Genomic DNA, 24,654 nt, shown 5'->3' with positions numbered 1-24,654 from the left:
GGAAGGGAGCCCAGTCTGAGAGACTTGCTGAATAGTTCGCATAAGGATGGAGTGATCTCATATACTGTCTCCTTCAAAATCCTTGCCAAGATTTCATCAGGACCGGTAGCTTTACTCGCGTCAGGGTTGGCCAGTACATCCAAGACCTGAGTGACTGTGAGAGTCAGGTCCGATAACGTCACATCAACGTTGGGTCCATCGTACTCCTCGACTGGTGTCGGTGACAATGAATAGCTGCTTCTCCGTCGAAAAAGTACAAGCCTGATTGGTGTAAGTAATTGTAAAGTTATGCCGAGATGTCATTAGCTATAAGACCCATCTAGCGCTTATAAAGTGTGGCCAGTCAGTTATGGCGATTCCTCAGGAATAAGAGTTGACGAACGAAAACTTTGAGACTTTACATGAATGTTCTCCACCAAACACTGCTTCGATTTTTACGATAAAAAGGTTAAGCAAATCTTGCGGTAACTGGAAGCAAGGGTTTTTAAATTAGAAGTTAAGAAGTCTCGAGCACATGCAAGAATGTATCATATAACTTTTGGAAAAGATAATGCAATTTTTAAACGACATCGAATCAAAAGGTTACAATCTGTATCTTTGAGTAACGCCTTTGTACATGCCTTGAGTTGTACCTTTTTTTCCTTCCAGATCAATTTGCTCTTAAATTTGGTCATCGCGCTCTTTAAGAGGAAAAGACCTTCTTTCCTCTTTAGCCAATCCAATGCCAGGATTGAGAGAAAAGAAACCCTTCACGTTATATGAATGCGCGCGTGCTTTTCGCTAAGGAGTTATTGGTAATGTTATGCGTAGTACAGGTTGCGTATTGCAATACTAAGGAATCACATATTTATAAGTGGACCATTTAGATTCGTTCGTTCTCACTGATTGTGTAGATGTTGCGATTAAGCCAACTGTCAGGTTTGTTATTTGTTGGCCCCTATTGAGATGAGAGGACTCTGTTCTCAGTAAACCAGCTTTTTATGGTCAATAACAGAGAGTAGTGAGCGCTGATAACGAAACATTGAGCAAACCTCTAGTCACCTTCATTTATTCATCGTGATAGCCCTTTGATTAAAATTTCGTCCTTATGCTATCACAATGATCAGCTGTAAGCGTATACCGGATGTAGAAAGCATCATGAAGAATGAAGTTCAGTAAGACTAAAAAACATAGAAGCTTGCGATCATATGTTTTCTCGTATTCGCGAGGTTACTTTTCCTCTTAATGACTGGATGTTTCTTGCATAAAGTGAAAGGCCAACAGTGTAGTGTGATTGGTACTAACGGAATAGCTGCCTGTCAGTGCAACTTTATGGAGGCCTATGATGCACAGGGAAACTCGAATCCCAACTTAGCACAATACTTGCCAACAGGTGTGGATCAGCTCGGGCTTGTCGAGCAAGGACAAAGAAACCTGGCGTATTTGTGTGAAGGTGGTGATGCAGTAGGCATTCTGTATGACTGCAATAACCGAATTCCTCTCTATGCAGCCACCGTGATCAATGGGGCTCAGTTGACTGGAAAGAGCCTCGGGGGTCGACCAAAAATTAAATTTTCACAAAGCAGCTTATCAATCCTCATTTTCAACAACAAAATAACGATTACGTAGATGCTTTAAAGCGAGAACTTTGCTACACAACACAAATAAGGAGTAAGTACTTAGTTGAAGAGGACTGGTTAAGAGCAAGTGGACGCAGAAAACGTTTGAGGACTGTCCCCCAGTTTGGAGTGTTTAATTCGCACCCTTGGAGAGTCTGAGAGAGCCGACTCATTACATGGGGAAATCAAAACTGTGCTCAGGTAAAAGGTGCAACAAACGTTCGGTTATTTATCGTGGTTGGTGCGATTCCATCGACAGTACGTAGATCCCCGAAACGGAGATATTTTGGCAAAAGGGGGTTCAGCAACTACAAAGACACTATCGGCGATTACCGGGTGAACGTGCCTAGAGACATGTGGACTGCTGCTTGCTGTACTTATAGTGACAAAGGAAAATTGAGATATCGCAGCACGGCCTTCTGGAGAGAAAACAATCCGGGAAACGCGCTATGTCATAGAGCAGACGTAGGTTTCTTAACGAGATGGTTGTCCGGATGGATTGCCGGTGGCACCGTGAGTTTCAATTTATTTCCGCAAACATCTCAGTGCAACATTATTGGAAATTATATCCCTCTGCCGTGATGAAGATACTTGACATAGCGAGCATAAATGAACAAAGATCACCAAGAGCTTAGATGAAGCTCATTAAATTTCAGCACATAGCTAAATATTTCATCTTTTAGACCGGGGTCAAGTCTAGTAAGTTTGTAGAAACACCGAGGCTTGTGATCATGCTTGACCCTACGTTCAAATTCGAGCACTCCTTTATAGATTTGCTCTTTAAACTCGATAGTGAGTTGAAAAATAAATTTTGAGGCAGTTCGATGTTTAACTTTTATATCTGGATTTGCTATATGCAGTTAGCATCATTCACCCCCGATCTAAATTTATCTTCCATGCATGAAATAGATGTGTGACAAAGTATATAAAGTTGATGCAACTGAGACAAACTTCTTTCCTACTGAAATGCTGCTGTATTGACACAAGTCAGATCGTGCAACAGATACGTAGAGGCGTAGACGACGATGCCGAGTTTTCAAAGTTGTTTGAACATTTGATGCATCTATTTAATTATATATTCTGATACGATACATATTCGTTTATACACGCACTAAAGCAACGCGAAGTGCCTTATCACGTCCATCGGAAAGGCGTGTGATGATTTCAGCATTAGTGCTTTAACTGTGTTGTTAGTGTCGCTCTCACTGAGCGCGGGCCTCTCGACTTCCCATCGGAAAAAAGTTCTCTTTTATTGTTTCGCCCATGAGAAGGGTTGAGGACACATGTTTCAAAAATAGTTTGGTTATCCTCCGATTCTCTTTTTTTAGGTCGGCACAAGCTAAATTCGATTTTTGGTCGGGCCACCCGAGTGGACGGCGATCGTAAGTGTAAATTTCACAAATTTTCTCGAGCGCGCTGCGACCGCAATGATAAAGGTTAAAAAATTCTCTCTTGCTGCAAGTTACAAGATGTAGGTTGTCAGTTCACAGACACAATATGGAAACTTTAACTGACGGCTTTTTCATACCAGCGTGATCAGAGGAGACCCCCCCCCCCCCCCCTTCGACCTTAATACGTAAAAAAGAGTTCTCAAAATGCAGGCGTAAATTGAGCTAAAAACGCATAGTCGATCGCCTTAAACCCGCGGATATCTCCTAAGTTTTCATCTACCAACATTTTGAAAACGACGCAAATCAATGTGTTTGCTCAATTGCGCTCGTGTCATAGCTCATTTGCATAACTCTGATAATTGACAAAGATATCCTTTGGACTATTCAAACTCCGTTTTTTTATATCCCGCGTTGATAATTTTAGGTTTTCATAACAATTGAATGGAAAATAGATATCGAGTTGTACTAAAGCGTTGCATAAACGTGATCAGTCGTATCCGGCTTTCATGACGACGGAACTGCTGTTAGCGAGAGCGGCACTCAAATCAGTTTCCTCTATTTCTGAGAATTCCTTAGCAATCACAGAAGGTTTTTCTCAGATCCGCAAAAAGGTTTAAGAGGTGAAAGGTGAACTGAATGTTTGCAGAAATCAGTAGACAAATAGATTAGAGTCGCGGGTTATTGCAAAGAACGGACGCTTTGTGTCTTGAATCAACATTTCGAGAACTACCTGTTCGTTGTTTCTGACTCATTCAATTCAACCATTTGAATACACCATGAAAAATTTTTTGCATATTTCGCTTGTCGTTTTTCGGTAAATTCTCTGCACGAACAAGCTCTAAACTTCCCTCAGTCTTTGTTCTCGATGGAACTAACATATGAAAATCAACTTCTCGTCCTCAATATCTCATGCACAATTAGGTTTTCATAAGATTTCCGCTAAGATTAACTTGTCGGACAAACGTGTCGAACGTAATTTATCTCTTTACTATTCTTCCAAGTAAGAGGTATTATTCTGTTTTCCCAGTAGCAGTGCTCATGAGGTCCATTAGTTTGGCAAGAGTTTTACCGCCGCGTAAATTCATGGATCATGTTTCGTTGATTACCTAGACTAAAAATATCGACTTTTCCTTTTTCTAGTATGTATTTGTAACACGAGAAAAGGAACTATAGCATTATCCCAACTGATTCAATTGAAATGAGGTTCCTGATTCCGCGTTCGTACCAATGATATACGTTCTTTTCTTATCCTATAAGCTAAAAGCGTACGGAAAATGCTTTAACGTCTACGTCAGAAAATGCTTTCTCGTACATTGTTCCGACATCTTCCTATCTTTCCAAGAATTCCTAGTAATTACAAAGATCTTTCCATGAAGGGAGATGAAAGGTGACCAGATGGTAGAATTTCAGCAGTTCTCTGGTCTTTTGCCAAAAAGCTTAACCGTTGTGTTAACTCCCATGAAAAACAGACGAGGGTCTTTATCAAGGTTTTCATGTGTTGGCGGTATCATTTATACACTTTCTTTTCCATTGCAGCTAAAACACAGAATATCCCTCCTAACAGTCCATCGGTCGACATCGCTCACGTGCAGAGCTAGCAGATATCATGACACTTTTTTTCAACTCTCCGATAAATGATAAAACAGCACACAATTTGCTTTGCTATTTCACGCGGTAAGGAAAACTTCAGAGACAAGGTATGACTTGTTAAATGCTATATCGCTTTCAATCGCTTTAAACCCTACAGAACTTCATAAACCTTAGTAGAATTTAGTAGCCTGAGTTAGGAAACTGGGTACAGTAAGAACTAAAAAGAGTTTGCGCATTACTTTTCACTGATAAGAAGACAGAAGCGGATTATATATTGGACGAAATTTGATAAAAAATTATACAATACATCATTGAAGAAGCTGAACTTTTCTTTCCGTCTTCAGAAAAACAATCACGTTAGGCAAGCAAAAGATGAAGCAAAAGGTAAGTAGGAGGCAAAATTTACTCGACATCATGTTGGTTTTATTCGCCAAGACGATTAGTAGGCTGTCTGCATGTTGAAGAAAAGAACTGATGACAGTGGTTTTTTTTGTCAGTAGAGTTTTATCATCCACTTCAACCCTTCAATTCTTTCTTTGTATTCTGTTAATAGCACACTTTTCACCCTAAGGAATCTGTTTTTTAAATTGCTTCCTTGTAATCGTTTTTCTATTCTACGCGCGTCAAAGCTTCCTTGTTTTCGTGTTGTCTTAAAGTTTCATACAACACCTATCAAAACGATAACCTTTAGAGTGAAGAGATAGAGTGAAGAGATAGTCAAGGCCTTAGCATGGTGCAATTTCTAATTAATTTGTCAATATCGTTGCTTCAAAAATTCAATTGGAGATGACAGTCGAACTCATCGGCGAGGAAACTTTACTACGCAGGAAAGCCGTGTTAAAGATGACCAGAAACATGTCGCCGCGATATTCATTCTCTGGGTTCTGGGTTCGAATATGCCAGGGTCATCAGGCAAGACAATCAATTGATTATGTGTAGATCAGGACAGGCAGGTCTTTCATATTCATGACTGGGTCAAGGAGAGAGAGGTAACCCTGGGGTATTTGATTTCGGTAAGAAACTTTACAAAGTATGAAAGATAAGGTATGTTTTCCATAACGGCACAATGTTTTTCTTCTTACTTCCCCTCCCCCCCTCTTTCCCTCAGGGCATCACAATCCATTTGATGAAATTTTCAGGTGCCATTTTTGACAACGATTTTCAAGACTGTAATGGAACGAAGTGGAAAAATACCTTTCCTGACCTGTATTTTGCACTTCTTGGCTACGACATCCTGCACGGTGACCCCAATGCCGAATGCGATCCAGGGTTTAAGCACCCAATATTCAGGGCTGACTATTCTGAACTTGCATAATCCTCGGAAATTTCTCCTTCTCCTAGGTCATTTGCTTCCTACTCTTCTTCACTACCGTAACTTGTTCCAAGCTCACATAGTGCTCGCCTTGGTTCTCGGCAAAGTCTCCAAGGGACACGGTAACTGCTGAAACACTTGCTGACGGACTAAACACTTGCTGCCCACCAACTCCTAGAGAGGACACTATTTGGATGTTGATGTTATACAAGATTGCTGCTGCATACTGCGTAATCTCGCGCCATATGAGTTATATAGTCGTCCCAGCGAGAGAACTCATCATCTGCCAAATGCTCCGAAAGATGGAAGCCATCGCTATAGTAAGGATTCCTTGTAAAGTACTCTACTATTTCTTTCCTCATGGTTTCAGGAGATCTTAAATTGCCTAGTCTCTTTGCCTGGTGCGATAGTGCAGCATGCACGTTAACAATTGCCGTATCCAGGAAGATTGTAAACCAATTTAAAACCCTGATCTTCAGTAGCCTTTGGATAGTCGTCTCTTCTTCGTAGTGGTCAATTTTTTTCTTTTCAACAGCATAGCGCATTTTTGTTTCTGATTTTCTTGCTCTAGTGTAGGGCTCGTGATATCGTCCACAGAGACCCATTTCCTTTCTTCCTTTCCTGAAAGCGGCGAGGTGTATGACACGTTATAGGTATGCAACTTGATCTTTCTTTTCTCGCTACGACCCTCCGTCACATGCCGTTTATTCGATAGTTTCCTTCTCAAACGTCTATACAAACCGAGGGCGGATTTAAGCGAAGTTGTGTTCGCTGCATCCGCCCGTCACATCTGCTCGTGGCTTTTTCAGCTTGCTTTCATAATTTCAAAGCTTGCCGTGAACGCCAGTTACGGTCATTCTCAGTTAGGCGAACCCTCCCAGCACTAGGAAGGATCTCGTCTTGTAATCTGTTCGCTCTGAAGGCGTTGCACTTTCGTGCAAAGTATATTTCGAATGGTGTTTTGAAAGCTATCACTTCCTTGGGGTCGTTATTTAGAATACTTTGATAAGGAGGGAGCTGTTTCGCCCAGTTAACACCGTCTTGACCCATTTTTTTAAGGTCATATTTCATCTCGGATCTCAGCGTCCTGTGACAACGTTGTACCTTACCTTGTGGTTGGGGATGGCGCGGGCGACTGTAAATCAATTTTACATTCATGGCATCGCAAAGTGTTTTCATGGCTTTTTTTTAACTCCCCTCGTTGGTCGCACTGGATTATTTCTGGCGATCCATGCTCCATATAGATATATTCCAATTCACTTGCAATTACCTGGCTTGATTTACTTTCCAGAGGACGAAGCAAAAGAAAACGGCTGAAAACATCAATCACTGGTATAACGTATCTATACAAATGTCCATTCATCTTCACGTATCCTTTTCTGCTCATATCCATCAAATCTATTTGGTGCCTAACATGAACTTCTTTGGCTCTAATAAGTTTCAGCTTCGCCTTATTTAGAAACTTGGCATTTCGGCGATAATGACTTTTGACCGTGTTTAGAATAGTTTGTATTTTAGCTCGACTTACTCCCCAAAAGTTGTCCCTCCGAAAGGAAGCCAACTTCCCCACAACAGATCCTTTCGTCCTTTCAAATTTTTCAACCACTAATTTGTTTACCTCTGATGATTTTAACATTCGACGCACCTATTAAATGTAAGTCGTTGAGTATATAATTTGATGCAGACCCATGCAATACCTATATAATAGGTATATAACGGGGGCCAGGTTGATGTTATCTACCTTAATATGTCGAAGGCTTTTGACAAAGTGAGTCATCGCAAACTACTCAGGAAGCTGCGTGATTACGGTTTATACGGAAAACTTCTGGCCTAGCTGGAGTCTTACCTTCACGATTGGATGCAGAGGGTAACGGCACTCGGAGTGAACTCGCAGGCTCTTCCAGTGACATCAGGAGTCCCTCAAGGGTCCATATTGGGCCCCATGCTATCAGTCTCCATTTGACGCTGCAATACTACAGGATGACCGAAGCAGCCTCGCCACTTGGTCGTCCTCGGCTGGCCTGATGTTCAACGAATCTAAGTGCCAGGCACAACGAATTACCCGGAAACACAATCCTGTGTCCAACACGTACCACATAAACGAGGTTCCTCTTGGCCTTACCAGCGCAGAAAAAGACTTTGGGGTCATCATCTCCGACAAGCTATTGTGGAAAAAACAGGGGTGTGACCAGTGTGCAAAGTCAAACAGGATGCTGGGGTTTGTGAGACGTAATACCAGGTCTATCAAGAATGCATCAGTGAGACGTGTCATCTATCTCGCGCTAGTCAGGTCACATCTCGGCTATGCCACTCATGTGTGAGCGGATTCAGCGCCGGGCTACAAAATACATCCTCAGCTTGCCTTTCCTCTGCGAGGAATCCTATGAAGACAGACTGATTAGACTGGCCCTTTTCCCCGTGTCCTACTGGCACGAGTGTCTAGATAGTTTTTTTCTTTAAATCTGTGACTAGGCTAGTTAAGGTTAACCCTACTGTAATCCCCACCGGACACACCCTCTCAAGAGCAACTAGATCTAGTAGCAACACAAATGTAACTCTATTTGTTCCCAAAAAATGTAAAACAACTACATATCAGATCTTTTTTCATCCGCACAGTAAGAATGCTCTAGCAGATGACATTGGTCTTTCCGTAACTATCTCTTTCAGTTCATTCAAGTCACACCTACTCAGTTACTATAAGCAATCATTCTGTAAATCATATGACCCTGAAGATCCTCCCTCATTTAAGTCTATCTGCACAAGTTGCAACAAAGCCTGTAATCTGACAAGAAACATTGATTGTTGCTACTAACCACTCATTAATTTTATAGCAATTTTTTATATCAATTTTATGTTCCAGGCCTGCAGTAATTGGCATAAGCTGTCGCGGAGTCCTTGTCTGTATTGTACCATTAAAAAAAAAAAAAAAAAAAAAAGTTACTAAAGGATCTGCCATGCAAGCTTCCTGATGCCGTCAAGCCAGAAACTGCATCAACTGTCCAAAAACTTTGGGAAACTTTTCATCACATGGAGAAAAGATATATTTAGGTGTCCTTAAACATGGATTAATCCTGTCTTAAACTCAGGTTTAATAAGTTTAAGTTGATGTTTAAGTCACTTATACCTAGATTTAAGTTGGACTTAAACCTGGCTTATACTATCTTAAGGCTAAAACTTAATGCAGGTTTAAGTTCACATTAAATGTGTCCAAAACATTCCTGTATGTTTAATATATTTAGGTGTCCTTAAACATGGATTAATCCTGTCTTAAACTCAGGTTTAATAAGTTTAAGTTGATGTTTAAGTCACTTCTACCTAGATTTAAGTTGGACTTAAACCTGGCTTATACTATCTTAAGGCTAAAACTTAATGCAGGTTTAAGTTCACATTAAATGTGTCCAAAACATTCCTGTATGTTTAAGTACTGTTTAATTGAAGTAAACAGAGCTCAAACATTTAATGTTGTCAAAGTACCATTTAATGCAAATTAATCTGCTCAAAATTTGTTGCTTATTTTAGTTTTGAATCAAATTTGTGAAATCAGTGAAATATTGTTTTGTTGTTTCATTACTAAACTACCACCCACCAGGTCACATATCACACTAAACAATATATGTTTCAAGTTTCTTTTATTTTAAATTCACTGGTACACATTCTTAAAGCTACTGCCTATTTGTAATTAACCCTTTAACTCCCAGGAGTGATTAACAAGTAACTTCTCCCTAAAATATCTATACCTTATCCAGCAAAGAGATAATGAGAATTCTCAAACTTATTAGGTATAGGTCTTTGTCTTGATATCACACCAGATTCTCATAACTAAGTTACAGGGAAATATGTAGCAGCTGGAGAGGATAGTTACCAATCAGATCTTGGGAGTTAAAGGATTAAAATGTCACACATACCTAGCTTATTTATGCTTGACAGGAACAAATTTTCCCCATCATAAGTCAATAAATTTAACAATACTTGGAAGAAACTATCCCTGTGATCTAGATGACAATAATTTGTTCTAACAAAACAATTACTTCAGTTTGCCATTAAATACATGATAAATAAATAAATAAAAAGTAGAAAAAGTGTTAAGTATTTTTTCAATCACGACTCTTTGTTTATCTGCCTGACAGCCCAAAGTGGGCCAGCAGGTGCAGGCCTCTCCGACATGCCACCAACACTCCTTGGCTTAGCCATTGCCCTGGCATGGGGGGTCAGATTATTTTGGTAGGTTCTGTCTAGCCTGGCTTTTGCATTTGTCAAGCTTGTTCTTTCCCATGATAGCTTCTTAGTTACATATCTTGCCAGTTTCTTTTCTTTTTCACCAGTAATGAAATCTTCTTGCTCCTCATAATCTGATTCTTCGCTACTCATATAATCAATGTAAAGGATTTCACTATAATACTGTTTTTCTTTTGGTGTCATAGAAGCTTGTAGCATCTCATAGGATGACTGACGCCTTTCCAGTTTCTAATGGAACAAAAAGCAACAATTCAGTCATTATTTAGTTAGTGACCAGACCAAATTATATCTATGAAACATATAATTTATTGTCAAATAGAAATACTTTTCTAACTCAAAATGATATCCCACAAAAGATATAAAATATGAAAATAACAATCAGCAATAAATAGAACTCCCAGAAAAAAATTCATGCTACAAAACAGTACTAAATTAAAGCAAACCCATATTATTTGGTTAACTACCAGCAAGGTTGACTTTCCTAATTAATGTGTATTTGTACACCAGTTGTAAACATACCAGTCCAACTTACAGTGTATGACAAATTTGTGCATGGCATTGTTTCATTTTTTGTTGCTGTATATTATCCCACATTGTATTGTGTTTTCAAACTATTATTATGTTGGTACAATGCCATGCACAAATTTGCCACAGTATTAAACAACACTTGTTGTCAAACTGAATTGAAACGTTTGATTCAGAAGCCATGCTTCAGCCACACTATCTTGAAAATTTATTCTTGAATATAGGTTTAGCATGGCAAAAGCAAGACAACTTAGCTAGTCCTTACATTTAGCAAACGCCTGCTCCTTTTGCACTTTTCTTTATGCTCTTCATTTTTCCCTTTTCTTATCCTCTGCTCTCTTTCTTTAGTTGTTTTGAAGTACCGATAAAACTGAGCTGTTGAGTTAAAAACAATAATTATTATCGCTGCATGATATCCTAAAATTACAATACAATGACAAGTCTATGTGTATATGTAACATCAGCTTATGGATATATATTAATTAAAAGAATTAATGCTGGTAATATTGTGTTTTCCCTCTCAGTTGCTAAGTTTTCTGTCCAACATATTTCAGAAAATTTGTTTGATTTTGCACAAGGTAAATGCTTCTTGTACTAACTTGCACACAACATTAAAACTTGATTCCTGTAATGTAATACCTTCCATTTGTAAGTCAGTCCATAGGCAGCTTTCTCCTCCATGCTCTTTTTTCAATACTTCTTTCACTTTTGTAAAAATACTCTGGTTTCTCTCTGACTGTGGACTGTAATAAAAATGAGAATATTATTTTTGTTTTAAACAATAGCCAGAGGCAGTTATAATAATATTATTATTATTCAGCCAAAAAAGGAAATAATAATTTAAGTAAAGCAGTTATACAAGAGGGACAATTTTCTAATCACTGCTGGTACAGTGCAGAAGCTACATGCTTTTTACACCTTCAAACTGACATTAGGATTTCTGGTTCTTGGAGGGAATAGATTTCTCAAAACAAAAATTTGCATGTATTAATCTATCAGCAACATAATAGTTGAAATAACAGATTCTAAAAGTTTACCACCTCCTACTCCCAATTTGAATATTTTACACTGGCCCCAGACTCTAAACACTGGCCTCACAACAGATAACTAACAGTCCCTTAGAAGAAGCTGGTCAGAGAGAGATTTAGTTCTTGGTGGTAAAGTTTTAATTCTAATATCTCGCATGCCATCTCTCTTAGTGCCTTGCTATTTAAACACATCATCTTATGTATGGTAAAAAAATAACATACTCCTCATCAATGATGAAACCTTGTGTCACTTTTTTTTCTACCATCTTTTTGTAGATGAACCGAAACCGTTTCTGGAAGATAATATGGAAGAACATCATATGTCAAAAGTCAATTCAAACCACAAACTTGTTTATTTCTTTAATCAGGGTCAGCAGGGTTTTTGGGTAAACAGTACACAGTGGAATTTTAAACTGGGTAAACAGTATATTTGCTAAATGCTTGCAAAATAGGCACAAGAATTCAGCACAAGGATGTCCCAACTTTGTGATAAACACTAGAACCAACATCTACACATATTGTGCTTTAAGTTAACACAGAACACGCGTGATGGCGGAATGGCGGTGTCTTTGAAGACACGTTTTATGCTTCTGATGCACCGCAACTGAAAATCTGAAACACAACTTAACGGTACTAAAGTTGAAAAAATTTATATCCTTAAAGTAATTAAAGAATATTTACCCTTAAGTCATTTGGAATCACAACATTTGATTCTCTGCGAGAGCTTTTAGAACGTTTGTTGCCTTTCTTCTTTGCCTGCCCTTCCAGACTCGCAAGTTGGTTCTTCAGCTTTGCATTTTCTTGCTGAAGGACTGCATTCGTATCTTCTAGTTTCTTTTGCCCTTCGAGAATCGAATCAATCGTTCTACTCATTCTTTCCATAAGAACAAGCTGTCTCTCTTGAACTGGATCGTTTGCAGCCATCATCCTATCGAGGAAGAATCCAAACACGTGCTCGCAACGAAATTGCGAAACGAAACTCGACCGAGTGAACGAACGACAGTGAAAGATCAGACATCCCGCGATTATAGTTTTGGACATTTGATTGGCGTTCATGCGGTATTTGTCATGCGCATAAGGATCTCGGCCTCACTCTGGGGACGAGACATACCGCGTCCTCGATACAAACGCGCGCTTTTCAACGTTCAGTTAGAGATGTCTGGTGACGTTTGCAGTTCAGAGCTGTTCACTTCATGCTCAGAAACCCCGGTTTCCTTGTTCAGCAATAGATGCGACACTTGTGGAAAGTCTTTTGTACATTGCTCTTCTTACCGACGACATACAAGAACGCAATGCGCTTCACAATCACGAAAACGCCGTCGAAAACTTTGGATCTCCGATGGAGTTAATGTTGATGAAGAAGATGTTGGAGTTGCCCCGCTGTTGAATACTTCTCAGTGTGAAACCGAAGGTAAAATTTTCTGTTATTGTCTTTTACTATGGGAATCAAGTTACATTCGTCGGTGGTAGCAAACCTGCAAAATTATTATGAACACTGGTCATAGACTAAGAAGTTTCAGAAGAGCATTTGTTTTCATTTTGGCAAGCGTCTGTACTGTTATATAAACCATACAAATGACATAGAACACAGATGTAAGTTATGAGTTAATTCCAAAAGCGATCGATCATCCCTTTCTCAAGTTTAATACCCAGGGTTGCCACGGTCTTTTATCTTTAAGGTGAAACAGGGAACGTTGAAGATACTGCAAGTCCTGACTTTTTGGAACCAGACTTCATTGATGAAACAGATTGTAATGATAGCAATGAGGTACACTAATTGTTTGAACATTTGTGTTAAGCTACTTTATTTATTAATACAGGGAAAGTAGATAAAAAATAATGCCTGATTTTCCTTCTTTGGTGCGGAATTGCCATCTACATCCTTTTTGTGACTTAATTTACTGGCTTTTTTTTTGCCTAGAAATCGCATGAGAAATTATGAAACATAATCTACTGTACTATCGGGGCTGTCACTAAGTACTAAGTGTGGGCTGGGGTTGGGAATTTTCCCCCATCATCCCAGGTTACTTTAAATTTAGACATGAAAACATTGACATTACCAGAATAAACCTGTGTAATACAGATACCTTAGGGACCAAAAGCTTTGTCTGTAATAAGGTGTCTATATTCACTGGTCAGGAACTTTCTGTAAATTAAACCAGCCAAAGGCCATTTAATAAGTGCCATATCATGAACCCTTGGCTACCAATTTTTCTACAGAGATGTATTAATTGATATTAAAAAAAATGCTTTTAAATTTTACAGGGGCATTCCTTCCATGAGATCTCAGAAAGTGAACCAGAGGATGAACCCAACCCTGAATCCTGTGAGGAAGATGATGACCTTCAAAATGTCGAGGAAAGCTCACTTCATTGGAGTGAAGAGGACCTACAAGGTCTAATGCAGGATTTAAATGAACCCATTCCAGCCCACCCACATCAACAACCATTGTTGAACCCAGTCAATGAACTTATTCGTTGGCTCTGTTGTTTCATCATGTACTGGCAGGTTGTTACCCATGTAAGTGATGCAGCTGTGGAGTGGCTTCTTGCATTTTTGGGAAGGTTTCTTCAGACCTTAAGTTTTGGACTGGACTCTGAGTTTTTCAGTAACTTGATGCTGCTTTTTCCAACTACCATCTACATGTTGCATAGGATTTCAAATTTGAAGAGGGATGAATTTGAAAAATTTGTTGTCTGCCCCAAATGTGCAAAGCTGTATCATTTGGATGAATGCCTCGAAAGAAAGTATGGAACAATTCTTCCAAAGAAGTGCAGTAACATTCTGTTTCCCCTAGGGAAAGCAAAGCACTGTGGAAGTAAGCTTGTCAATAAAGTTATCCTCAAGAATGGTGCTACTAAGTTTTATCCTTTGAAAGTGTATTGTTGGAAGAGCATTATTAGTCAACTAGAAAGCATTCTGCAAAGAACAGGAATTCCCGAACTTTGTGAACAGTGGAGAACAAGGCAAGTTGAAGAGTCTGTGCTTAGTGATGTTTATGATGGAGAAGTGTGGAAGAATTTCAAGTGGAAAGATGGTAGTCACTTCTTCAATCTGGAGCGCCGATATGGACTTATGCTAAATGTGGATTGGTTTCAGCCATTTAAACGAAGAAGTGATTATTCTGCTGGTGTTATTTATTTTGTTATTATGAACTTACCTCGGTCTCAGAGATTCAAATTTGAGAATGTTATCTTGGGAGGAATCATCCCATCTCTGGAGAGTGAACCAAAGTTGCATACATTTTTAGATCCATGTGTGGATGAACTCAATGGACTGTGGAGAGGAGTTTTAATGTCCACCAGCCTTTCTTCTGCTCCACTTAGAGTAATTGCTGCTTTACTTTGTGTTGCAGCAGACATCCCTGCAACACGTAAAGCCTGTGGCTTTGTGGGACACTCTACAAATAGAGCATGTTCAAAGTGTTTTAAGCTTTTCACTGGAGGCTTTGGGGAAAAGAAGGACTTCTCAGGATTTCAGGACCGCTTTTCATGGCCCAAGAGGGACAGAGTGAGTCATAACAGGAACTGTGAAAGGCTTAAAGCTGCTAAGAGCCAGTCTGAATATGGCCGGTTGTCACGATTGTATGGTGTCCACTACAGTGCATTATGCAAACTTGAATACTTTGACTGTGTTCGATTTCATGTCATTGATCCAATGCACAATTTGTTTCTTGGAACTTCCAAGTATGTCTTTAAGCTTTGGGCTGAGAATGTACTTAGCAAGGGGCAACTTAAGGAACTAAGTAAGAAGATCGAAGAATTAAATACAGCAACATCCATCGGGAGAATTCCACGGAAAATAGGAACAAATTATGGGAACTATACAGCTGAAGAATGGAAGAATTGGACTCTGACATTTTCCATGTATGCTCTTTATGGAATTATTCCAGACAACCACCTCCGGGTTTGGGAGAGATTTGTTCTGGCATGCAGAATTCTTTGCCAGCCAGTTATCACCAAGCAGGAAATTAAGAAAGCTGATGCTCTGCTAGTGAACTTCTGTACAGGGATGGAAAAATTGTATGGAAAGCAATTTTTGACTTGCAATATGCATCTTCACTGCCACCTACATTCTGTGTTATTGGACTATGGGCCAGTATTTGGCTTTTGGCTATTTTCATTTGAACGTTACAATGGACAAATAGGATCCACACTAACTAACAATCGTTCAGTGGAAATTCAGTTTATGCGAGACTTCTTGAAGGAGCACTATCTAATGCCATCTGCAGGAAATCTTCCAACCATTTACCATGAAGAATTCATGCCAATCTTTGATAGATGGGGAGAAAAAAGAACCACTGCATCAACAGAGAGTAAAGTGCAACAGTATTACTTATTGTCTCAGCTAGCCGCCAACTTTGCCAGTGTGTTGTGGTATGACAATACCAATATAAGAGTCCCTGCTTCTTACCAAACTGACCTACTGACATTAGTGGACATTGCTAAATTGTTAATTGTTTACCATGCTTTGTATCCAGAAGAAAGGAACATTGACATTGGTGATCTTCACTTCACCATAAAGAAGTTTTCAACCATTTTTGTTGGTGCAGAAAAGTTTGGCTCCAAAGCTGAGTCCAGAACTTTAAGGAGTGCTAGAGTACTGGCTTCCTGGCACAGTGCTGAGGGACTGATCAGTGCAACATCTCCATTATCCCCTGGGATAATTGATTACTTCATGTGTCACAAATTAACTGTCAATGGCACAGAAAGAGAGCATTATTTTGCTTGTGTTAGGTGGTTCAAGAAGCATCCCTGGAACCAATGCTTGGGAAGTTTTAATACCCTTTGTGTGTGGGACGCAAATAACTTTGAACCTAGAGCATCAAGCTACTTTTTGCCTGTTTATAGGATACACAGTCTTTTTGCTGGAGCTTATTTAACTCTTGACAATGTAAAACTCATGGCAGTTTGCCCTATTCCACGCCGTGCCACTATTTTACCAGCCAGTTATTAACATCAATCTACATTCACATGTCGTTGTTGTTTTTAATATATTTAACAATAAATATTATTCCCCTTAGTGGTGGTGGATATTTAATGAGCTGTGAAGTATATACCAAACCAGTGAGATAAAAGAATTATAAATTTATATCTCAGAACACTGCGAAAAAGTTTTTCACACTTCAGCTTAAGCTGGGAAGTGGATAGCACATGCATGTACTATCCTGAGTTTGAGTAGCCAATCAGAGCATGTGAAAAACACTGTCCACTGGTTTGGTATATACTAAAATTATATGGTTTTGAAGAAATGTACCTTATTTGCTCAGGTTAGTCAAATTCCCTGTGCAACCACCTTCCTTTAGTGAAACAGTTTCCAACACAAGAAATCAAGTCTCTTGTTCACAATCAACAAACACAGTTTCATTCCCCAAAGAATTGAAAAAGCAATAAAATCAGTAGCGTGAAATATTGTGGCTTTACTAAATACATAATATTAATATTAATCTATGATTAATTCATTGAAGGTTGTTGGAGGCTGCTCTCGCGTGGTTTCTGGTTCTGGTGAGAGATTATGTCAATAAAGTAGACTTGGTGTACACCAAAAGATTTGATGTGTTTTTAAGGTCCTTAAACACGGCATAAATATTATGATAAATTTAATGTTGTATTTAAGGCTCCTTTAACTAGACCTTAAATCTCCCCAATAGGTTTAACGTTAGATTTAAGGTGGTTTAAAGTAACCCTAAATCTTTCAAAGGATTTAAGTACGGTTAAAATGACTTAAACATAGCTTAAATCTCAATGTCGATTTAATTTGCATTTAAGAATGCTTAAACCTCGCCTAAACAAAGGTACATTTTTAAGTCATGTTTAAGTTTAGTAAACATGGCTTAAATTTGTCTTTGCGTTTAATAGTTGTTTAATTTTACTTAAATGACACTAAAATTTGGCATTTTACCCAGTGCATGAAATTTATTCCATTATTACAAACAAAACCCTATTAGAGGATGATATGGATAGCTACTTTGAAAACGCAAAGAATTGGGTAAACTTGTTTACTTCATTGTGTGACAAGAAGATCGGGCAAATGTAACTCCATACATGCATTCCATGGTATATCATATACCAAAGTTCTTTGAAACCCACAAATCAGTTAAACTTTTCACTGAGCAGGGGGTTGAGAAAAACAATGACATCGCTAAGAGCTTTGTGCTACACAAATCTAACAAATGGGATGCTGTATCTGATGTGTTACAACAAGAGTCAAGGCAGTGGGAGCTGTGAGGAAAAGGAAGGTCTAAAAGACTATATTCCAAGAAAAATACTTTGTATTGGGAGCAAGAAGTAGGGGAGACCAGGAGAAATAAAAGGCACAAATCAAATTAAACAACAATTATAGTTGCAGTAGGCTTTCATCAAATGAACAGCATAGCTAAGATTTATAGAAAAGTCATGTAGTGAGCTATAGTTCTTTTTCTGTTCAAAATAGTTTGTGGCACATGAGATATTGAAGGATAATTGACACTGCTCATGTCTGCCAAAGACTGCTGCAACATTTATTTGTTAAGAAAGAACTATTGCTCTAAAACAGCATGCATAATATGAGTTGTAAAAAATATAGATATTAACTTTCACAGACAGACTACATGTATATAATAAGAAAATATCAGAGACTGATTTCAATAAATAAATTCAATATAAAATCAATTCAATTCTGTTCTTTCATGTGATTTTTAAAACTCAGGACATGCTACATGCTGCTTTAGAGAAAGAAATACTCAGTTTTTCAGGTCTGTAGAGTGACTTTGGTATAACTGACCCCCCTGTCAAGGTATGAGTTTTCGGACTCCAACCCAAGAACAATCTTACCCTGACAGGAAAGTCAATTTTAACACCATCACCGACACAATCAATTATCATGCGCCACTCCTTCGGAAAGTGGCACCTTTTAAAATCATCACTCATCAGAAGGATGGCCCCACTATCATTGCTTTTGTGTCCTCTGGGTTTAAAAAGGAAATTAAAGTTTGCATGCTTAAAAACAATAACAGTGGGCAGAGAACTTTTCGATTTTAAGTGGTCTAAAATGCCACAATGGAGAGCTTCACTGGCAGCTCGTATTTCTTCTGTGGTCTCTTAGGGAGGTAAAATGACCTAGAAATGAACAAAAAATATTTTGTTTACTAATAAATCTACACATAAATGGCTATAGGACCAATTTTTACATGCCGAGAAATAAAAGTAGCTTTTTTCGATCAGCAAAGCGAAAGGACTTTCACCAAATTCGTTTCAAACTACCTTCGCTCTTCAAGCAAAAGTTAGATGATTATCAAATAAGAATATAACATATGATCACAATAAGAACTAACCTCAAAGCGAGTGAGTTCAAATTTTCTTCGGGCTCCCGTGACTTTTCTAGGCTCGAATAGCCCTTCCATTTAATAAAATATGTTTTCTAAGTAATAATGAAAGAAAGAAAATTAAAATTACATTAATTGAAATAAAACCTCACGATTGCACGTAGTAAAGTACAAAAAGTAGGATGAAGCGATATCAAGACATATGCTTACCTCTCCTTATTTGACTCTCTACGACACAAAACGTTCTATTTCATAAAATCTACTAGATTTTCTTTTCGTTCGGCTTTCTGGTTAACAAATAGAGAAGCCTTGACTGTGCTCTGTTCTGTTGTAAAGCACTTAGGAAGCGGCTAGAGAACGAAAGAAGTGTACTTCCTGAGCGCTCTAGCCGCTTCCTAAGGGCTTTACAACAGAACAAAGCACAGTCAAGGCTTCTCTATTTGTTTCAATTATAGTAAAGAATCCGTTAAATTCCCCAAGCAAACTCCCAAGCCTTACTTTCAATTTTCAAAACAACCTTTATTCCCAGAGCGGACAACAGTGTCGTCAGCATGCTCTATACTTTCACAAAGCGCGCTACAATAAGCCAATCAGAATCCCTGTTAGAATCTGATTGGCTGTACAAGACTAAAGCTGTCAAAAATGTCAAACCATCAAAGTTCTCATTTTGCAGCAGCAAAAACTTGAATAATTTAACACTTCCGCCTGAAGTATTTTAATCTCTAATACAGAATCTGAAAGTGAAATGTTCAATGAAACACGGCCAAATTGTGGCTCATAAAAACACGCAAGTTCTTTCACATGACAAGTGGAAAACAAACAGTTCAAGGCGAGTGTTTTGTGAATGAACGACAGCCGAATTCACCGGACCATAAAGATCGCTCGGGATGACAGCGCCGTGACACTCGGCTGCAGTGACTGATGTGGCCTTCCGCATCGGAACGAATATCAGAGCAAGCTCTTATTTTTTCAATCGAAGGCGGCTGATGTAGTTCCTGAGGCTTGCTTCACTGCGATAACCGAAGATCGCCATGATGAGCTAACCGCGATGGACCTCAGCGTGATCGCAGTCGCTCTGACACCGGCATCATTAGTGTGAATTTTAACAGTTATGCCAGTTTGGTTATATTTTTCATCATTCCTGTTTTGTACTGTTTTGTTTTTTATCACGAAACTTTACTTATTATACGAGTGTTAGCTGTGTTTGATTTTTATTACCGTACATATTTAGTAAGCTTGCCATCTAACTAAGCGTGAAAACCTCTAAAACTCGGACTATCCATTTCGTTTTCTCCTTGAGGATTTTCGTCTCTGCTCACGTTATAATAACGTAAATTAAGGCGCCTGGTCTTTTTTAAAAACCTTTGTTTGGTCCTTCTGTTGCTACTTGCCGGCCCGCTTGTTCCGAAATTTCAATTTCAATTAACGAAAAGAAAGGCAGAGAGAATTCCCGGAGAAGACCAAACATAGTACAATTTGGCAGATGGCGTGACAGCTTTAGCTCAGCTCTGTGCTCTATTTAACAAATAGATTCCAAGTTGCCGTGCGTCTGTTCAGTAGTAGACCACAGATGACGACAAAATGCAGTAAGAACAAAAAAGTGGCACGCGAGGCGCAGCCGAGTGTGTCACTGATGTTCTTACCACATTTCGACGTCCTCTGTGATCTATTACTGAACAGACGCACGGCAACTTGGGATCTATTTGTTTTATATAATAAAGAATTAAAAAAAGTTTTAATGATGACGTCATCTATACGCCTGTCCTCTATAATAAGTGAGTGAGAACCAATCAGAATGCGTGCATAACTAAGCTTATTGTATAAACTCTCATAGAGCACGCTCTTTCAACCAATGACAGCGCGCGTTATATCTGAACTTTATTATAAATAAAAATCTGCCGTGCTCAAATTATTCAGCGCCTTCTAAAAAGAACCATTCGACATTTTTCGGGGAGGGAAGTCTATCTAAATTTTAAGTCAGCCGGAACGATCATATCGCATATAGATTTCCTTGAACGAGTTAGCTGGGGAATCGAACGAGGTTCCCACTGTAGAAGTATTTTACTCAGCTTGGAAGCAAATATCGTCGTAAGGTGCTAATACAGTTCGTCTAGCCAGCAAAGCCGTGGACAAATCGACAATGACCTTACTCGTCATCTTAATGACAGGATTTTTCTTGCACCAAGTAAAAGGCCATCCGTGTAGTACGACTGGTATTTACGGAATAGCTGACTGCCAGTGCAACTTTATGGAGGCCTGTGATGTACAAGAGAACCCGAAACCCAACTTAACACGATACTTGCCAACAGGCGTGGATCAGCTCGGGCTTGTCGAGGGAGGACAACAAAACCTGGCGTATTTGTGTGAAGGTGCTGGCGCAGTGGGCATTCTGTATGACTGCAATAACCGAATTCCTCTCTATGCTGCCACCGTGATTAACGGGACCCAGCTATCGGGAAAGAGCCTCGGGGGTCGACCAAATATTAAATTTTCACTTAGCAGAGAACTCCATCGAAGTTTTCAGCAACGAAATGGAGATTACAAAGATGCTTCAAAGCGAGAACTTTGCTATTTATCTTTACAAAATGGGAGCAAGTACGTCGTCGAAGAAGACTGGTTAAAAGCAAGTAAAAACCTTTCCGAGACTCTGCTCTGTCCTGGAGGGTCAGTTGTCAAAACATCAGTTCACCGCGGACACTTGATTGCCTCACAGTATGGCCGCAACAATCAAGCAAAGAAAAGAGCAACTTTCAAATACACCAATGCTGTCCCCCAGTTTGGAGTGTTTAATTCGTACCCTTGGAGAGTCTGTGAGAGCCGACTCATTACATGGGGAAATCAAAACTGTGCTCAGGTTAGAGGAGCAACGGATGTTCGGTTATTTATCGTGGTTGGTGCTATCCCATCGACAGTACGTGGATCCTCGAAACAGAGATATTTTGGCAAAAGGGGGTTCAGTGACTACAAAGATACTAGCAATTACCGGGTGAACGTGCCTAGTGGCATGTGGACCGCTGCCTGTTGTAGTTATAGCATTAACGGAACATTGCAATATCGCAGCACGGCCTTCTGGAGAGAAAACAATCCAGGAAACGCGCCATGTAAAAGGACAGACGTAGGCGACTTAACGAGATGGTTGTCCGGATGCATTCACGGTGGCACCAATTTATTTCCGCAAACACCTCAGTGCAACAATATTGGAAATTATATCCGTCTGCCGTGATAAAGACACTAGACACAGCGAACATAGATTAACAAAGGTCACCAAAAGCTTAGATGGAGCTTATTAAATTTCAGCATGTAGCTAAATGTTTCATTTTTTAGACCTGGGTCAAGTCCAGTAAGTCTGTAGAAACACCGGGCTTGTGATCAGGCTTGTGATCACGCTTGAGCCCACGTTTATATTGGAGCACTCCTTTACATATTTGGTTTTAAACTCGATAGTGTGATGAGAAATAAATTTTTAGGCAGTTCGATGTTTAACTTTTATATCTGGACTTGCTAAATTGCAGTTAGCATCACTCATCCCTGATCTAAATTTGACTTCCATGGAAATAGATATGTGACAAAGTAAATAAAGTTGGTGCTTCTGAGATAAACTTCTTTCCTACTGAAATAATACTGCTGTAATGACACAGGTCAGATACGTAGAGGCGTGGACGACAATACCGAGTTTTCCAGGTTGTTTGAACACTTGGTGAACCTATTTGATTATATATTCTGATACATACATATCCGATACATATCTGTTTATCCGCGCACTAGAGCAACGCGAATTGTGAACCAGTAAAGCTTATCTAATATCATTACACTCCCACAAAGACATCTGGTTTTATTGCGTACCCTCTACTTGTTTATTTCGCAGGCAGAGCATCAGACCAATTCGATTGTATGATCTAGTATTCTCCTCTGTGATGAGGCAAACATTTCGAATTTACTTTCTGTTTCCCGTCGCGTTCAACCTTAAGTAGTATAGGAGTTGGCGGTACGAGATCACGAAAAGATCGCGTACAAAAACGCCAACCCTCTATCTAACTACTTTCCATATTATGGAAATCATTTGATAAAATTATTTTACGAAATCATTTGATGGAATTATTTAATGGAATCATTTGATGGAATCATTTAATAATATAGGAGACTAGCGCTATGATCTCACAACATTTTTCTATTGCGTGACATTCTCAGAAAAACAGGAAATCAATGATGCAACAGGGACTTTCCCGAGGAAATGAGTCATCAGATTGCTATTGATCTTATGTCATGTGAAAGTCTCGTGAGATCACGTGATCTTTACAAATATATATTCAACACTTATTTTTGAAGAAAGATTATCATTAAAGTTTGTCAATAAAGTTTGTCAGTGAAGTTTGTGAGTGAAGTTTGTCGCTGAGGTTTGTCAGTAGATTTGCCTCCAGATTGAAGACGCTCGGCATTATGCAATCAGCACATCCTTCCCTGCATGCCTTGCTCCCTTTCGTGTCTTTTCAACACGAGAAAGGACGCTGTCTTACCCCAACTGACGTAACTTTGACAGAGGAAAAAAAGCGCGCGTACTGTGAAATGTTATCATTGAGTACACTCCATGCATAACTGACTACGCTCAAGAGATCACAATCTCTTGCAATGCTGGATTACACAGCCTGTAAAACGAAAGAAAATCATTCAAATAAAACAGCCTTCGAAATTGACGTAAAACACGTGAAACATCATACTTGGCCTAAGAATTTCGTAGTGAAGGATGCCCATCGGACCGCCCTTGCAAATTGATCGCCCTTGAAATCATTAAAGAAATAATGCTAAGTCATGTTCGTAGCTCCTCCTAACCTTGTTCAAAGACAGAATCTTGAATTGATATTTGTTTGATCCTAGTGGCTATTCACATTTTAAATGTCTTTATATTTCATGGCCCGTCAGGGAAGGGCGAAGTTAAATGTCCATTCTGAAAGTGTTAAACGTATCATTTGATGGATTGATAGCCCTATGATTTTTCATTTGCCAGCCCTATCATGGCTTCATAAATGTTCTATTCGTAAGACTGAACAGCTTAAGATCGTTTCCCAACGCAAGAATATTCCACGAACTGCCTGCTGTAAGTTTAAGTTTAAGCAAAAAATATCAATGAAATATTATTTTACCGCCATCCCTCAAAAAAATCAATCTGTGAAACGAAACGTGTGATAAGTCGAACGTAGACACATCGTCGACATCTTCATCGAAGAGAAAGTTAGAGTAATAGACTTTAGTTTATTACCTCCTCACGCTATATTATAAGCATCATTTCCTTCCTATTGCAACGTTGTAGTAGTTCGAGCCATACTTTAGACATAAGCCTTATGATTATTTTCGGCAGTCTGTTGATAGGAATGTTAGCATTGTTCTGCTTTGACCGAACGTGTGTCTAACTCCTCAATAGGGTATCAATAACGTAATACTCCACAATTTGCCCTGAAGTATCTATATAATTTGGCAAGGATATTAGAAAATTTCACCATTCCGGCTGATGTCGAGATGTCATTGGCTGTAAGACCCATCTAGCGCTTGTAAGGTGTGGCCGGTCAGTTATAGCGATTCCTCAGGAATAAGAGTTGAGGAACGAAAACTTTGAAACTTTACATGAATGTTCTCCACCAAACACTGCTTCGATTACTATTATAAAAAGGTCAGGCAA

General features: G+C 39.1%; 3 protein-coding genes, 2 long non-coding RNA genes and 1 pseudogene across 8 annotated transcripts in view; 4 read left to right on the top strand and 2 right to left on the bottom strand.

Annotated features, from left to right (window-relative positions):
- Positions 1-203: 203 nt before the first annotated feature.
- Positions 204-2,548, top strand: LOC113667821 (uncharacterized; annotated as a pseudogene). The gene has a single exon (XR_016183763.1). The product of XR_016183763.1 is annotated as an uncharacterized LOC113667821 (transcript).
- A 1,940-nt stretch (positions 2,549-4,488) lies between these two features.
- Positions 4,489-8,836, top strand: LOC149050284 (uncharacterized). Of its 3 annotated transcripts, XR_016183760.1 has the most exons (5): positions 4,489-4,686; positions 4,924-4,963; positions 5,921-6,211; positions 6,951-7,260; positions 7,648-8,836. It is a non-coding gene; the product is annotated as an uncharacterized LOC149050284 (long non-coding RNA). The 3 variants fall into 3 exon arrangements; XR_016183759.1 differs by lacking the exon at positions 7,648-8,836 and having other exon boundaries at positions 6,951-7,557; XR_016183761.1 differs by lacking the exons at positions 4,489-4,686; positions 4,924-4,963; positions 5,921-6,211 and adding an exon at positions 6,463-6,544 and having other exon boundaries at positions 7,648-7,920.
- Positions 8,837-9,503: 667 nt separating this feature from the next.
- Positions 9,504-12,650, bottom strand: LOC149050283 (uncharacterized). Its single transcript, XM_089196766.1, has 5 exons — positions 12,362-12,650; positions 11,903-11,973; positions 11,292-11,395; positions 10,918-11,027; positions 9,504-10,355 (listed from the first exon to the last, which is right to left on the bottom strand). Exons 1-5 carry the CDS (start codon positions 12,605-12,607, stop codon positions 9,990-9,992), a joined length of 897 nt encoding a protein of 298 aa, XP_089052892.1. The 5' UTR covers positions 12,608-12,650; the 3' UTR covers positions 9,504-9,989.
- An 8-nt stretch (positions 12,651-12,658) lies between these two features.
- On the top strand, positions 12,659-17,234 carry LOC149050282 (uncharacterized). Its single transcript, XM_089196765.1, has 3 exons — positions 12,659-13,091; positions 13,360-13,448; positions 13,946-17,234. Exons 1-3 carry the CDS (start codon positions 12,749-12,751, stop codon positions 16,634-16,636), a joined length of 3,123 nt encoding a protein of 1,040 aa, XP_089052891.1. The 5' UTR covers positions 12,659-12,748; the 3' UTR covers positions 16,637-17,234.
- Positions 17,235-18,002: 768 nt separating this feature from the next.
- Positions 18,003-19,528, bottom strand: LOC149050281 (uncharacterized). The gene is made up of 3 exons (XR_016183762.1): positions 19,194-19,528; positions 18,993-19,078; positions 18,003-18,777 (listed from the first exon to the last, which is right to left on the bottom strand). It is a non-coding gene; the product is annotated as an uncharacterized LOC149050281 (long non-coding RNA).
- A 1,325-nt stretch (positions 19,529-20,853) lies between these two features.
- Positions 20,854-24,654, top strand: part of LOC149050279 (uncharacterized) — an 11,781-nt gene continuing 7,980 nt past the window's right edge. The window contains exon 1 of the mRNA XM_089196763.1: positions 20,854-22,621. Coding sequence (XP_089052889.1) covers positions 21,124-22,206 — 1,083 coding nt within the window. The 5' untranslated portion in view covers positions 20,854-21,123 and the 3' untranslated portion in view covers positions 22,207-22,621. The remainder of the gene's footprint in view (positions 22,622-24,654) is intronic.

The sequence above is a fragment of the Pocillopora damicornis genome, chromosome 2 (genome assembly GCF_964200805.1).
Source record: "Pocillopora damicornis chromosome 2, jaPocDami1.2, whole genome shotgun sequence".
NCBI classification, from domain to species: domain Eukaryota; kingdom Metazoa; phylum Cnidaria; class Anthozoa; order Scleractinia; family Pocilloporidae; genus Pocillopora; species Pocillopora damicornis.
Note: the sequence above shows the minus strand (reverse complement) of the source record. Positions and strands in the feature narration are given on the sequence as shown.

Bases quoted from the DNA above. Each gene is read 5' to 3' on its own strand.
- LOC149050283 (XM_089196766.1), bottom strand. From the start codon at position 12,607: ATGATGGCTGCAAACGATCCAGTTCAAGAGAGACAGCTTGTTCTTATG. The intron at 11,028-11,291 runs GTATTACATTAC...TTAACTCAACAG, and splicing joins GACTGACTTACAAATGGAAG to CTCAGTTTTATCGGTACTTC. The intron at 10,356-10,917 runs GTAAGGACTAGC...TTGTTCCATTAG, and splicing joins GGAGCAGGCGTTTGCTAAAT to AAACTGGAAAGGCGTCAGTC.
- LOC149050282 (XM_089196765.1), top strand. From the start codon at position 12,749: ATGCGCATAAGGATCTCGGCCTCACTCTGGGGACGAGACATACCGCGT. The intron at 13,092-13,359 runs GTAAAATTTTCT...TTTATCTTTAAG, and splicing joins TTCTCAGTGTGAAACCGAAG to GTGAAACAGGGAACGTTGAA. The intron at 13,449-13,945 runs GTACACTAATTG...TAAATTTTACAG, and splicing joins ATTGTAATGATAGCAATGAG to GGGCATTCCTTCCATGAGAT.